We start from the raw sequence: 16,431 nt of genomic DNA on the forward strand, positions 1-16,431 counted from the left end.
CGGCAAAATTTCTTCTCTTGTTTTCGCCAGACGATATTTATGATCACTGTGCAGAGTGGTCAAATTGGTGCCAGATGCAGGAAATGTCTGGGATTGAGTAATCAGGTATTTTTGGAATCAGACTGATTTTAAAGGCCAATCTTTTATTTAATGTTGCAGCGACATGGTGGCCCCCTGATGGCCAACGTACCTGAGTATGATGCACCGGCACTGATGGAGTCATTACGGGAAAAAGAGGAACGAATCCTGGCCCTGGAGGCTGACATGACCAAGTGGGAACAAAAATATTTGGAAGAAAGAGCGATGCGACACTTTGCTATGGACGCTGCTGCTACAGCCGCTGCTCAGAGGTAATGATAAAACACTGCGAGCACAGAGTTAGGGGTAACACTAAACATACGGCTGACTCTAATTGCACTGAGCCTTCATAGGCTGCCCGTAATTCTCCACTTGCATTAGGTGCTTGGACTTCCTCAGATGGTTTCTGTCTTCTGCCTGTTGAACTTCCAGTGCATTGTTCTTTTTTGAGAGGTGGTGTTTGCATTTGCTCTCTATTCCTCTAATTCTCTTTCCTCTTTCTGAGCTGCAGGTAGCAACTTTAATTCTAAAATACCTAAAACTGGAAATTTATTGTGAAGTATATTGTGAGCTCGTAGCATGGAAAGTGTGTTGGTATTCCTCCATACCTTCCTGCAAAAGCAGCTACTGTACGCAGTTCATGTGTAACTCTAAAGTCCAGCCAATGCAAGCCTGAGCCCTTTCTTTCATTTCTGACCAACTGCAACCCTATAAGGGGGCACTTGGAGATGGCCACAGAATCAGATTTGAAATCTTTGTTTGAAAAGGCTCTTAATCTGGTTAAGATCCCTTATCCACCTTTGAGTGAACCTCACTGCCGAGCCTTGGCACAGAGGCAAACTTAAAGCAGCTGCACTTGTGCAACTTGGGCAGTGTTTGAGTGTGTTGCCTGGATTTCCAGCATCACCAGATTTTCTCGTTTGGAGCAATATTTCCCTCCACTCCCGTGCCAACTATCAAGTCCTGCTGTTGATAACAGGTCAAACAGGAAATCAATATCTTATAATACTGCTCACATCATAAGACCCTCATATACTTGCTGACCAAGTCTGTAGTTAACACTAACATAGAACATTTGCAGATGCTGGAAATCGTAAGCAACATACACAAAATCCTGGGGGAACTCAGCAGGTCAGGCAGTGTCTATGGAAAAGCGTAAACAGTCAACAGTCAAGACCCTTCTTCAGGACTGGAAGGAAGGGGCGATGTCAGAGCAAGAAGGTGGGAGGAGGGGAGAAAGAAGTACAAGGTGGTAAATGATAGGTGAAACTATGAGAGGAGATGAGGTGAGAGAGGGAAACCAGAATGATGAACAGTGAAGGGGGAAAGCAGTTACCAGAAGTTTGGGAAATCAGTGTTCATGCCATCAGGTTGGAGGCTATCCAGATAGAATATAAGATCTTGCTTCTCCAACCTGAGTGTGGCCTTATCACGGCAGTAGAGGAGGAGATGGACTAACATGTCAGAATGGGAATGGCAAGTGGAATTGAAATGGGTAACTACAGGAAGATCCCACTTTCTTTAGTGGATGGGGCATAGGTACACAGTGCAGCAGCCTCCCAATCTGCATCAGGTCTTAGTGATATACAGGAGGCCACACCAGGAGCACTAGACACAGTACTTGGCCCCAACAGACTCACAAAAGAAGTGTCGCCTCACCTGGAAGAATTTTTTGGGGCCCTGAATGATATCGAAGGAGGAGATGTAGGAGCAAGTGTGGCACTTGTTCCGCTTGCAAGGATAAATGCCAGGAGGGAGATCAGCGGGGAGGGATGAGTGGACAAGGGCATTGCATAGGGAGCAATCCCTGCAGATAGTGGAAAGTGGGGGTGGGGGAGAAGATGTGCTTGATGATGGGATGCTGTTGGAGAAGGCAGATGTAGAGGCTAGTGGGGGTGGTAGGTGAGGACAGGAGGAACCCTGGTATAGTGGCAGGAAGATGAGGTTGAGGGCAGGGGTGCACACAATGGAAGAGATCTGGGTGAGAGGTGGAGGTAGTAGAGGAAGGAAAGCCCCTTTCTTTGAAGGAGGACATCTCATTATATTTGGAATGAAAAGCCTCATCCTGAGAGCAGATGTGGCAGTGATGAAGAAACTGAAAGAAGGGGGTGGTATTTTTTATAAGTGACTGGTTGGAAGAGGTATGGTCCAGGGGCTTTATAAAAATATCAGTAGATAGACTGTCTCCAGAGATGAAGACAGAAAGATTGAAAAAGGAGAGGAGGTGTTGGAAATGGACCAAGTAAATTTGAGGGCAGGGTGGAAGTCTAGCTCACACTACTACTACTACCACTTGCTGACATGAAGACAAAATAGTCTAAATAAAGAGCTGAGCTGACCACAATCCAAATGTTCAGGTTTCTCTTCTTCTGCACATTGGTTGTTTTTCAGTCTTAGTATGGAGCTTACCATTGATTCCAATCGTATAGCGTAGTCCCATTTGATTTGCTTTTGTACACAGGGGGTGGCTTTGCAAAGAATGTTAGAGAAATTCCAAAGAAACTATAATGTTTTGGACAAAAAAAAGTGTAAATGCTAAAGTAGATAAAATAATGATTTGATTGTTGAGCATTTTCAAAAAAGTATATGGACCCCCCCTCAGTACTAGGTTTGGGACTTTACACTGTTTTGACTAAACTAAGAAAGGAGAAATGTAAGCCATGTTCAGGTTTTTCTGTCACTTGGGTTTTTTCTGGATTACAGTTTGTGCTGTGTTGCAGGGTGGAGAAATAAATTGCCTAGTCCAATCTTTCAGTCTGATCTTTCTTTTTATTTTTCTTTGTTTAATTTTAGTAATACATTCTGCTAATATCTATTATTTTACCATTGCAAAGTGTACTTCCAGAATCCACCAGAACTAGAATGATGTACACAGTATAAATTGAAGTCATAGTCAGAATCAAAGTAGTACAGCATGGAAACATGCCATTTGACCCATCTGGTCACTGCTGATCACATCGTCCTCCCTGCTAGTCTCAATTGCCCACATTTGTTCCTTAATCCTCCAAATTTCTCCCATTCGTATAACTATCCAAATGCCTCTTGCGTGTTAGAGCTGTACCTGGCTTGAACATTTCCTCTGGCAGCTCATTCTAAGAACTTGCCATCTTCTCAGGTTACATCTCAGGTTTCTTTTAAGTCTCTCTCTCTTATTTTGCATTGGTGCTGCCGAGCTGTATACTCCCCAGCTGTGGGGAAAAGACTATGACTGTCCACCTTACCCATAACCGTTATGATTTTATAAACTTTTATGAAGTCACCCCTCATTCTACTGTGTTGCAGGAAATAAAGATCCAGCATGACCAATCTCTCACTATAACTTGGAGCTTCTTGTCCAGGTAGCTTCCTCAAATCTTTGCTGCACCCTCTCCAGCCTGACAACCTCTTTCCTATAACAGGGTGACCAAAACTACGCACAATACTCCAAATGCAGCTTTGCCAACAACTTGCATAACTGCAGCGTAATGTCCCTATTCCTAAACTTGATTCCCTGACTAATGAAGGCCAGCATGCTAAACACCTTTCTCACCACCATCCCCTTTTGTGGCCACCTTCACACTTCAACCATCAGACTCCTGAACCATCACCTCAACACTGAACTGATTCCACAACCTATGGACTCACTTTCAAGGACTCTACAACTCATTTTCTCAGTGTTATTTACTTATTGCAATTGCATATTTTTCTTCTTTTGCTCATTGGCTGTTTGACGGTCTTTGTGTGTAGCTCTTCATTGATTCTATTGTATTTATTTGTTCTATTGTGAATACCTGTAAGAAAATGAATCTCAGGCTAGTATATGGTTATGTAAATGTATCTTGATAATAAATTTACTTGGAACTTTGAACTTCCAGCCAACTGCATTTGTCTTTCTGTTTCACTACACTGGTCAGTGCACTGTCATTCACACTATTGATATTCACACTGTGGTTTGAAAAGTCCAAAATGCATCACTTACACTTCACTGAGTTGAAATCTATTTGTCATTCCTCAGCCCATCTCCCAAACTGATCAGGATCTTTTTGCAATTCATTGTTACCTTCCTCACTATCAACAAACCCCCTAATTTAATATCATCAGCAAATTTGCTGTTCATGCCATGTATATTCATATCCAAATCATTTACTTAAATAATTAGACATCCCAGCAGTGACCCTGAGGGCACCCCACTAGTCACAAGCCTTCATCTGAACAACTGACCTTCAATCATCACTCCTGCTTCCTATTATTGAGTGAAATATAAATCCACCTGGCTACTTCTTCCTGAATCCCATGCAAGCTAACCTTTCAACTCTGCCTGCCACTGTGAGGCCTTGTCAAAGGCCTTATTAAAGTCTATTTAGACAACATCCACTGCGCTGCCTACATCTATCCAGCTAGCTACCTCTTCCAGAACTCCAAAGGATACATCAGACATAACCTCCAACACACAAAACCATGCCAACTATTCATAATCAGGTCTTAACCATCCAAATGATGGAGATCTTGTCCCTAAAATTCCCTCTCTTAACTTCCCTGCAACTGATGTCAGGTTCCCTGATCTGTCCTTGCTACACATCTTGAATAGCTTTAGCCCCTTTACCTTCCAGTCTTCTGGAACTTTGCCAGTAGCTAATACCATCTCATATAAAGTTTTGCCCTCCTGATTGCCCTCTTATTCCTGGTCTTAAACCTTTTACATTCTTCAAGGCATTCATTCATACCCTGTTGCTAAAGAGTGGTGTACTCTTCCTTAATCTTCCTGATCAAGGTTTGATATCTCATCACCCATAGTTCTCTGAACTTGGAATGTCTTTCCTTCACCCTAACAGGAAAGAGCTGCTCTGGACTCTTGACATAACCCTTTTTAAAAGTTCCCTACTTGGCAACTGTTTCTTTGCCTTTAAATAGAGTCAGTTAGTAGACCCCAAATAAATGCTGCCTATTGCCCTCAAAGTTGGCCCTCTTCCCGCTCAGGGTGTTAACCTGTGGACCTGTTCTACCTTTTCTCTTTAACCATTTCGAAACTGATAGAGTTGTGGTCACTGGATCCAAAATGCTTCCAACTGCCACTTCAGTTGCTAGGCCCACCTCGTTCCCTAAGAGGAGGTTCAGTATTGCTCCTTCCTGAGTAGGTTCCTCTATAGATTACATTATTGCATGAGGAAACTGTCTTGGACGCATGGCACAAATTCCACCCCATTCAGGTTCTTCACACTCTGGGTGGTCCATATTGGGATAATTAAAATCTCGCACTGGCACTACCCTGCTATTCTCATAACTATGTGCAATTTCTCAAGCTCCTGTTGACTATTGTTCTGTAATAAAGCCCTAGCAAGGTGATCTCTCGTATTTTTAAGTTCCAGCTAAATGACCTTGTTAGATGATTCCTCGAGAATATCTTCTCTTAGCTCAGCTGTTATACCCCTTCTTATCAAAAAGGCAACACTCCCTATGCTTAAGTCATCTGTATCCTGAAACATTGAGCTGCCAGTCCTGCTCTTCCTTCAGCCACGTTTCTGTAATGGCCATGATATCCTATTCCCTATACCCCAGTGGCAATCCACACCCTTGGTTCATCCACTTTAGCTGTTAGTCTATGTGTATAACAATGCATGCAATCTAAAGCAGTGGTTCTATCTGCTCTTTTACTATTGATATGGTTATCCTGATTGCCAGGCTTGCAGTCTTTGGTTGCTGCATGTACCCATCTTCTCACTGACCTTGCTGTTTGAGTCTCAGCCCCGATACAGTGTCAACCCTTACTGGTGGCAAAAACTAATTTCCTCACCAGGGCATTCGGACGTCCTCTGATTCAAATGCAACCTGTCCCTCTTGTAAAGATTGCCTCTACCTCTTTTAAACTTGCACACCTCTCATTCCTGTTTGCTATTACATCTGTGTGTCAGACAGTGTTGACTGCATTAAGAATACTGAATTGAATGTTTAATGCATAATAGGTTCATTGAACAGTTGGAAGAACTGAAATTTCTCTTGTGTCAACAGGGACACCACTATAATAAATCACTCACCAAACAGCAGTTATAATGACAGTTCACTAGAAGCACGAAGCTGGAAGGAGGAGGAGAGAATGCAGTCAAATCAGAGATACCAAGACACAGAGCACAGGTACATTTCATCTTCCCAACTAAGATCAAACTGCATCATTTGCTGTTTTTTGGACAGAATGATCTTTGAGTTTTCTTTAATATAACCACAGTTATGAAAGAAAATACTATAACTTTATTCTCAGAATATCCCACCAGTAGAGATTTAAATTACTGTGGAATACTTTTAACAGCAGTATAATTAAGATATCTATGATGGTTATAGGGATGACAGATATTGAATGCAAAAGTAAGCAAGGAGACTAAAGATTTGAATTAGTTGTCAAATTTAAGTAAGATTTTGGAGCACAGTAGTTATATGGATGAATGAGACAAGATGGATGATATGAACTACCTCTTCCTCAAACCTTGCAATGTAGATGAACAAATTCTAAACAACTGATTCATGGACACTGTTCTGTTCTATCAGCTGGTGGTCTTAGGGGCAGGTGAGGCACAAGCTATACACACATAGGCAAACCAGCTTGTTTCATGGCAACAACTCTTTGTGCATGCACAATAACTTTGCATTTACTACAAAGCAGGACTGGAACCCCAGATACTCCATGAAGAAACTTAACGGGTAACAAATGTTAAAAATGTGGCTTTGCAAATCAATTTTGCACTTGGAATATTCTAAAACAGATTATTTTTCATGAGCATATCGTTCTGTAATTACGCCTGATAATTGAGTTACCTCTGTTTTGAGTAGCATATTTACTGGATTAATGAGGTTTGGATGGTTGGTGATATTTGTAATGTTCCCAATTTTGAACTTGGATTTATCATGGGTAGAGACTGATTAATTTAGATATTCAGTATTATATAAAGAGAACGTTAAAGTGGTGGGAAATAACTGCAGATTGAAAATGTTGAACATAAACAGCAGTTAATTTGTGAAGAAAACCTGAAGACATTGAGTAGATTGGGGAAAGTGGATTGAAGGGAGATGTCTAAAAGTTGTAACAATCACATGAAAGGTCAAATAACCAGCAAACTCTTAATAAAATACGGGCAATTTGAAGATGCTGGCCGGTGGTGTAGTGGCATTCGCACCGGACTTCAAGACGAGTGGTCCCAGGTTCAAATCCTGCCGGCTTCTTGCACACTTTCCATCTGTGTTGTGTCAAGCACCAAGCCAGCAACACAGCCCTGTAAAAAAAAAACACAGACAAAAATGCTAAAGAATACAGCAAGGAACAACAACAATAGTATACAGTCCAAAATAGTCAAGAGAGATGCAGATAGGAGAAGGTGTAAATGGAAATTTTTCTTTAGTCCTGAAGGATAATAACATGAAATAATAATACATAAATGGCTCTGTGCCCATTGAACTAACTTTGCATCCTCAGGAGTGGAAAGGAATAATCAGCTTCAAAATGAGTACGAGTGACATTTTTTCCAGTGCTATGTAATTAATAATCAAAATGTTTTGTTATTTCCACCAGATTGGCAGAGATAACAGGATTCAACTGCATTTCTAACAGAATAAAAAACCTTCATGCACAGCTTATTGAGAAAGATGCCATGATAAAAGTGCTCCACCAGCGATCTAGAAAAGATATAGTAAAGCCGGAAACCGGATCTCTGAGGACTGGCAGGTCTATCTCCACTATATCTGGGCTGCATTCTCGGCAGACATCTCTGAGCAATTCTCAAGTAGATGAGAAAAAGGAGGAAAAGGGCTGGAATGGAAGTGTAGGTGAGTATCTGTTCTTCCCATTTCTGATATACTCAGGCCATCTGAAGTCCAGCCAAATGGTGACCCTGACCTGCAATGGGTCCAGTGGCCCATTGATAAGAACATTTCAGATGCTCGTGCCCCCTTAAAAACTTATATATCAACCTGCTTAGGCTGCTTGCTTTTACCTGAGTGCTTAAAATCTGTGAACAAAACATGGATGGAGATCCATCGACTGACATATGACTGGAATTCTTTGCCAGGCAAAGAATTGAAATTCCCATTAAAATCGAGCCATTGACTCATGGAGCCTGGAAACAGGCCGAGTCTGCACTGATCAGGCACATATTTGTACTAATCCAACACTAATCCAGTTTCATTTTCCCATACTTCCATCATATCTCCTAGATTCTACCACTCACCTACAGTCACGCTAGCTGTACCAGTCAGTGCTCCTTGGGTTCTTTGCAGCAGAAAAACATAGGTGATAAACAATACAGTTAACATTAATTTTGACAATGGAATAATTTGATCATTATGATTCAGATACATTTATATGCTTTGTTAGAATGGTTGCCCCAGTGTTTGGGACTCTCTCCCTGAAGCAGTGAACCATAATAGGATACAGATGTACTGATGCTGGGGAGTCAACCACCTCTTCTACCAAATAGCAGCAGCAGTTCCGTGAGTCGTAATTGTTGAATGATAGCTATTTGGCCAGTCCTGCCTATCGTGGACAATTAAGTCCATGTATTCTGCATTGTCAGGAAAAGAATATTTGATCACTTGTCAGGAAAAACTAGCAGAATTAGAGCTCTCTCCCAAGCCATGATATTACCTGAGCACAACCTTAAGATGAAGCTAGGAGCTTTGCTGATCTAAATTGTTTTATACCACACAAAATCATTAGCATGGTTATTTTAAGCAACTACTGCAAAAGTGAAATTTTGAATCATAAAGCTTAAGTGACAGATTATGCCAATTAAATGAATATGAATCACATTCAAATCTTCAAAATACTATCCCATATTCACTATTTGTAACTAAATTATAGTTTTATAATCTTGATACAGACATGGAGGAAACCTTTTCCTTAAGCTTTACAATATTATCTTTACATACCTAGCGATTTGCAGTGTTTTTTTGTGACCTGCTTATAAATTTTTACCTTGTACATCTCTATAAAGGGCTTTTCATTGAAGCATCCTAATCTTTGGTTACAGCAGCAGTCAAATCTATAAAAGGGAATATAGATTTCCACTCACTAAGAGTGTGTTCCATATCTATTTTGTTTAATGCTCTAGCAGTACCTGCCGCCAATTTGAGCAAATCAGAGTCAAAATCTCTTTATTGCCAGTATGTGAAACATACCAGAATTGATGGTGTTTCGGTGCCAAGTGTAAAACACGGGACAATACCATAACACACAACACACAGCAAGCAACAACTTACAAGACAATAGTGCAAACAGCCGTGAGCAGTCAACCATTAACAGAATAGTCACACGTTAATAATGAAACTTAAATAAATGTGAAGGTATGAGCAGACTCGATAGTTATCAACAGAACAAGCAGAGCAGGAAAGAGCATTTAATGTGTGTTGTGCAGGGACAGTTAGGGTATTACACCTGAGCAAGTTTTATTAAGAAGCTACAGGAAAGAAATTTTGGAGATGTCGTGTAGTCCTAATAGTGAGGGACTTGTGGCTTCTCCCTGATGGCAATTTGTCAAATAGGTGAATGCCAGGATGGGGGGAGTCAGCAGTAATTTTTTCAGTTCTTTGCTCTGACAATGAGCAGGTGTTTTAATGTCAGTAGCTGAAAGCCAATAATCTTCTCCCCTGAGTGGACCATTCACTGCACCCTCGACTTCAAGAGGGAGGAACTGGCAGGAAACCAAATGGGGATAGAAGTGGTCACAACACTCTCAATGCTGGCTGAGTAAAAATTAATCAGGATACACTCTGAGATATTAAGTTTCCTAACTGGCATAGGAGGAACAATCTCTGCTGGGTTTTCTTAGTTATGGGTATGACTTGCTTGTTCAGTGTATTTGTAATGGTAGTCCCCAGGAATTCAACTCAACCATAGGCACAGCCTGCCCAAGGGGCATCATGTAGGGGGTTGTCACGAGAAGTCAATCCTCATCTCCACTGTCTTGATAGCATTAAGCTCCAAGTTGTTACAAGCATACCATGCTGTAAGACAACATGAGTAAAGTTCACGAATGGAGTGGCAACAGGAATGAAGTTTTAACATGGAAGCATAGAAGTGTCATACAATTATTTCTTCATCCATGAACACTGACTGAAAATTAGAAACATAGAAAAACCTACAACACAGTACAGGCCCATCGGCCCTCAGAGTTGTGCTGAACATGTCCCTGCCTTAGAAATTACTAGGCCTACCCATAGCCCTCTATTTCTCTAAGCTCCATGTACCTATCCAAAAGTCTCTTAAAAGACCCCATTGTATCTGCCTCCACCACCATTGCCAGCAGCCCATTCCACACACTTACCACTCTCTGAGTAAAAAACTTACCCCTGACATCTCCTCTGTACCTTCTCCCCAGCACCTTAAACCTGTGTCCTCCTGTGGCAAACATTTCAGCCCTGGGAAAAAGCCACTGATTATCCACATGATCAATGCATCTCATCATCTTATACACCTCTATCAGGTCACCTCTCATCCTCCATTGCTCCAAGGAGAAAATGCCGAGTTCACTCAACTTATTCTCATAAGGCATGCTCCCCAATCCAGACAGCATCCTTGGAAATCTCCTCTACACCCTTTCTATGGTTTCCACATCTTTCCTGTAGTGAGGCGACTAGAACTGAGCACAGTACCCCAAGTGGGGTCTGACCAGGGAGCTATATAGCTGCAACATTACCTCTTGGCTCCAAAATTCAATTTCCTGATTGATGAAGGCCAATACACCGTATGCCTTCTTAACCACAGAGTCAACCTGCGCAGCTGCTTTGAGTGTCCTATGGACTCTGATCCTCCACACTGCCAAGAGTCTTACCATTAATTCTATATTCTGCCATCATATTTGACCTACCAAAATGAACCACTTCACACTTATCTGGGTTGAACTCCATCTACCATTTCTCAGCCCAGTTTTGCATCCTATCACTGTCCCATTGTAACCTCTGACAGCCCTCTAGACTTTCCACAGCACCTCCAACTTTTGTGTCATCAGCAAGTTTATTAACCCATCCTTCCACTTCCTCATCCAGGTCATTTATAAAAATCACGGAATAAGGGTCCCAGAGGCACACCACTGGTCACCGACCTCCATGCAGAATATGACCTGTCTACAACCACTCTTTGCCTTCTGTGGGCAAGCCAGTTCTGGATCCACAAAGCAATGTCCCCTTGGATCCCATGACTCCTTACTTTCTCAATAAGCCTTGCGTGGGATATCTTATCAAATGCCTTGCTGAAATCCATATACACTACATCTACTGCTCTTCCTTCATCAATGTGTTTAGTCACATCCTCAAAAAATTCAATCAGGCTCGTGAGGCATGACCTGCCCTTGACGAAGCCATGCTGACTATTCTTAATCATATTATACCTCTCCAAGTGTTCATAAATCCTGCCTCTCAGGATCTTCTCCATCAACTTACCAATCACTGAAGTAAGACTCACTGGTCTATAATTTCCTGAGCTATCTCTACTCCCTTTCTTGAATAAAGGAACAACATTCGCAACCCTCCAATCCTCCGGAACCTCTCCTGTCCCCATTGATGATTCAAAGATCATTGCCAGAGGCTCAGCAATCTCCTCCTCCATCTACCATAATACCCTGGAGTATATCTCATCTGGTCCCAGCAACTTATCCAACTTGATGCTTTCCAAAAGTTCCAGCACATCCTCTTCCTTAATATCTATATGCTCAAGCTGTTCAGTCTGCTCTATATGCGCAAGCTTTTCATTCTGCCCAATTCTACTAAATGTGCAAGTTGGTAAAGATTTTCTTATCAGGTAACTTTTAAACATAACCATATTTGTTGTATTTACTTATATTGAATCAATAAACTCTTCTCAGGCTTCCAGCTGGGTACATGTATTAACCAATGTTTCAATGAAAACTTCTGCCATCTTCATCAGGGATGATGCCTAGACACGTCTAATCTGGTGACATTTATACCACCGTTGTCTGTCCCTCCTGATCTGGTTTCTGCTCTCCCACCATGTTTGCAATTGAATTCCATTTCTTACTTGGAGCGAGACCTTAGTCTTTTTTTAAATTCTTTTTCTCTAGTTTTATTTCAATGGCTGCCTTCACCAGGTGGTCCCAAAAGTCATTGGCTTGGCACAGTAGTTTTGTGCCATCAAAATCAATCATGTGGCTATTGCGAACCCAATGTCCTGCTACCACCAATTTCTCTGTTATCTAAGTAAGAACTGGAATTCGATTGTTAACAAGGTGGGAAAGCAGGAACCTGATTGGATGAGGACTAACCAATCAGGGTTGGACAACGTGGGTATATACAGCTGGACTAGACATGACCAGACATCATCCCTGATGAAGATGGCAGAGTTTGTCATTGAAACATCAGTAAAAATCGATAGCAGTACCTGGCTGGAAGCCCAAAAAGGGTTAATTCAAAATACATGCTGGGAAAGCACTAGATTTTTTAAATATTAAACTAATTTAAAACATGCAAACAAATAAAGCTGCTAGACAGCCAACTCCTAATCAAGCTACATTTCACAGAGATACTTAGTATTAAAGATGGTTAAGAAAATTGTTTTGTGTTCCCCACTTAAAGCAAATGTGTTTTCAATTCCAGTAGTTTCCACACATAGTAAGACTGGCAGTAAGGACAACAGTACCCAGACAGATAAAAGTCCTGAATTGATCCGACCTAGCAGTGCTCCTATCCATGGGAGGCGGCGGCTCAACACAACCCCTGTCAGCAGCCCTGTTGTGAGACCTAAATCGGCACGAAGCAATGCTGAGAAGTCAGGTAAGAAGAGTGATCATTGTGGAAGTGATAGTTAATAAAGTTGATCTAGCCCTCCTCCACAACATTATACTTCTTCAGAATTTTAAACTTTAACACAATGGTATTAGATCCTTCTAGAGGTCACTTTTGGCACTACATGCTCAATGGATTCCATTACCATGTTTTCCTATGATTAGGAAACTGAAAGTGAGACTGGCTCATGATTTGGTATTTGGTGATATGTCTTTGAGTGTATTTTGGGTCAGGACAGCATTCAAAGAAAAAGCCTGTTAGACGTATTTGAATAGCCTTTTGATGCTGCTTGTTAGTTATTTCACTGAAATGACGGCCACATGAGCAAGTCTACAAAACAAATAATATCTGTAGGATTATATTCTGGATTGGAATTAATTATATTCAAGAGTATCTGGGTGAACATAAACAGTATAGTAGCAATAATTTTAATGATTATCATTAATTCCAATGTTCTGGAAGGCATACATTAAATTCTGTCTATTAAAACATTAAAGTTTAAAAGTTGTTGAGAAAACCTCTTTTATTTTGGCTGGGAGAAATTATCAAAAATTTCCAAGGCATCATCAAAATATATAATGCCTTCAAGGTATTTTGACACAATTGCATAATGTCTTCAAAACAATGTTTAATAAGACTTACAAAACACTTCGGGATTGACAGTGCCTTTTAAGCTTGAGACTCAACAGGGAAATCATCCACCTCCAAGCACTGACTCGTCATAATATTTCCCTTCTCTCCTGCAGATGCTTCCAGCTTGCATACCCGGTCGTATGATACTAAAGGAAGAAGTAGCTGCTTTTCCTACAAACCTGATCTTGATGGTGATGTGGTAGAAATCCTCATTTAAAAACAGGATATTGCCTACTACTGCTGCTGCTCGGTCTATGGATGTTTGAAGCTTGCACTAAAGACTCGAATCACAAATATATGGGTCTTCAGAAGTTGTGAAGAATTGTTTTCAAAGAAGATGGACACTGTATTGGAAATAGATTTACTTGTCTCTGGGAAATTGTGAAATTGTTTGCGTGTCTGCACATATGCCAGATGGAATATGGTGTAAATCAGTTTGAAGTGTAAAGAGCAAAGAGGAAGACAGAAGATGAGATGGAAAGTATGGGGGCACATATGTCAGAAGTAATGTGGTGTAAATAAGTTTGAAATTTAAAGAGCAAAGAGGAAGAAAGTAAATGAGATGGAAAGTATGGGGCAGGCATTTTTTTTATTGTTGCAATGTATTTGATGGATCTGTTCAGCTCGAGTGATATGAGCTAGGAATACAATCCTCTGGGCAACATGTTTCATTGTAGTATATCTATGCACTTCTCTTCCATTCATAGTGGATCAATGTTTTGTGGCTCTTTTGCACTTCTGAATACATGACCATGTGTACATGCTAGACAGTATAAAGTAGCACCTTTATTGCTTTTCAATAGACCATTCAATTGTATAAATATTGAGATATTAAAAAGACAATTGAAAAGGCACCAGGCTGCACTGTTGCATTGTGCAAATCTGCACTTTGTCTACTTTATAAAATTTTCTGTACTTCATCTAAAAATACAATGTTAGGTTTAAAACAAATGATGAACAAGGAGTGTTCACTATCAAAGCTTGCAACTGGATCTAGACCAGCTGAAAGTGGCAGATGGAATTGAATACAGACAGGTGTAACATGAGGCACTTTGGGAGGACAAACCAGGGTAGAAGTTACACAGTGAACCATTGGGAATTGAGGAATGTGGTAGAACAGAGGGATCCGGGAATTGAGGTCCATAATTCTTTGAAAGTAGTGTCACAGGTAGATAGGATCATTTTTTAAAAAATTGGCGCATTGGCTTTCATAAATTAAATTGAGTACAAGAGTTGGGATGTTACATTGAAGTTGTTTAAGATGTTGGTGGGGCCTAATTTTTAAATATTTGTCACCTACGTACAGGAAAGATGTCAATAAGGTTGAAAGAGTGCAGAAAAAAATTACAAGGATGTTGCTGGGACTTGAGGACCTGGGTTATGGGGAATGGTTGAATAGGTTAACACTTTATTCTCTACTGTGTAGGAAAGTGAGGGGATATTTGATAGAGGTATACAAAATTAAGTGAAATTGAATAGACACATGGTTGGGAAGGGTATGCAATTCTGCAGATTAATAGTTTGGTACAGACTGGATGGACTGAAGGTCCTGTTTCTGTGCTGTAATGTTCTATGGTCTGTGACTCTACTGAAGCAACTTTCCAGTGTATATCTTAAGAATCTTTTAAAAAATATCAGTGTTAGTGTCCATGTAATACCATTCAAAGATGGGGGGGGGGGGGGGGAAGGCAGAGTCTAGAAGGGTAACCATATCATATCTTACTGATAAATAATCGAGTCATTGATATTGTTGACCATCACTATGCAACGTAATGCTAATGCTGCACATTTTTCAACAGCACTTACCCAACTTGATGATAGATTAACTAATTCCATATAAGTAAAACATGAAGAGATGGAAGAATTAATTTATCTCCAAACACTGCAATGCTTTAGCCATTATTTTACTGTTTTTATCATGATTAATCTAAATGTCAGTATAAATTAGCATATTATTTCTTATCTACTATGGAAAAAGATGGATGCCGGCAGCATACAGTTTCCACAGGTCAATTTATTATGTTATTTGAAAATAGAGGATCATGTTTATTGTCAAATGTGACCCGTTCATCCTGCAGACATAAGGAAAGGGTTGCTTTGTTTTTCAGGAATAGGATTTATCATAATTTAAGGATTGAGTGTATTAGCAGACCTTGTGATGATCTATAAAGTGTCACTGACCATGATTATTTTCAGTACCTGGTGTTTTCTGAATGTGTGTGAAAACCCAAGCACATTGAAGACCCATTACTTGCTACTATATCCTGATAACGCTTAGACATGTTACAAGAAGTTGGGGTAAGACCAGGGACAAGACTATTCTGGATTTAGTGTTATGTAATGAACAGGATTTGATAAGCGATCTTGCAGTAAAGGAGCCATTAGGAGATAGTGATCATAATTTGATAAGTTTTTATCTGCAATTTGAGAAGGATAAGGGCAGCTCGGAGGGGTCGGTGTTGCAGTTGAACAGGGGAAACTATGGAGCCATGAGGGAGGAGCTGGCCAAAGTTGACTGGACGGATAGCCTAGCAGAAAAGACAGTGGAACAGCAATGGCAGGTATTCTTGGGAATAATGCACAAGGTGAAAAATCAGTTCATCCCCCAGAGAAGGAAGGATTCAAAGGGGGGAAAGGAGCCACAGTGGTTGACAAAGGAAGTCAGAGATTGCATAGCATTAAAAAAAAAAGGAAGTATGACAGAGCTAAGGTGAGTGGGAGGACAGATGATTGGGAAGTTTTTAAGGAACAACAGAACTTAACTAAAAAGACAATATGGGGAGAAAAAATGAGGTATGAACACAAGCTAGCCAGGAATATAAAGGAAGATAGCAAAAGATTTTTTAGGTATGTGAAGAGAAAGAAGATAGTTAAGAACAATGCTGGGCCCTTGAAGAATGAATTGGGTGAAATTGTTATGGGAAACAGAGAAATGGCAAAAGCAATTAATGAGTACTTTAGATC

At 40.6% G+C, this 16,431-nt stretch overlaps 1 protein-coding gene across 3 annotated transcripts in view; it reads left to right on the forward strand.

The window, feature by feature from the left end:
- amotl1 (angiomotin like 1) overlaps positions 1-14,321 on the forward strand; it is a 110,778-nt gene extending 96,457 nt beyond the window's left edge. For 2 of the 3 annotated variants that reach the window (XM_059964634.1, XM_059964632.1), the window contains exons 9-13: positions 160-350; positions 6,064-6,186; positions 7,613-7,866; positions 12,646-12,822; positions 13,581-14,321. In XM_059964634.1, coding sequence (XP_059820617.1) covers positions 160-350; positions 6,064-6,186; positions 7,613-7,866; positions 12,646-12,822; positions 13,581-13,684 — 849 coding nt within the window. In that variant the 3' untranslated portion in view covers positions 13,685-14,321. The remainder of the gene's footprint in view (positions 1-159; positions 351-6,063; positions 6,187-7,612; positions 7,867-12,645; positions 12,823-13,580) is intronic. The other variant, XM_059964633.1, reaches the window with a different exon arrangement.
- Positions 14,322-16,431: the final 2,110 nt, after the last annotated feature.

This window comes from Hypanus sabinus, chromosome 3, assembly GCF_030144855.1.
Source record: "Hypanus sabinus isolate sHypSab1 chromosome 3, sHypSab1.hap1, whole genome shotgun sequence".
NCBI lineage: Eukaryota > Metazoa > Chordata > Chondrichthyes > Myliobatiformes > Dasyatidae > Hypanus > Hypanus sabinus.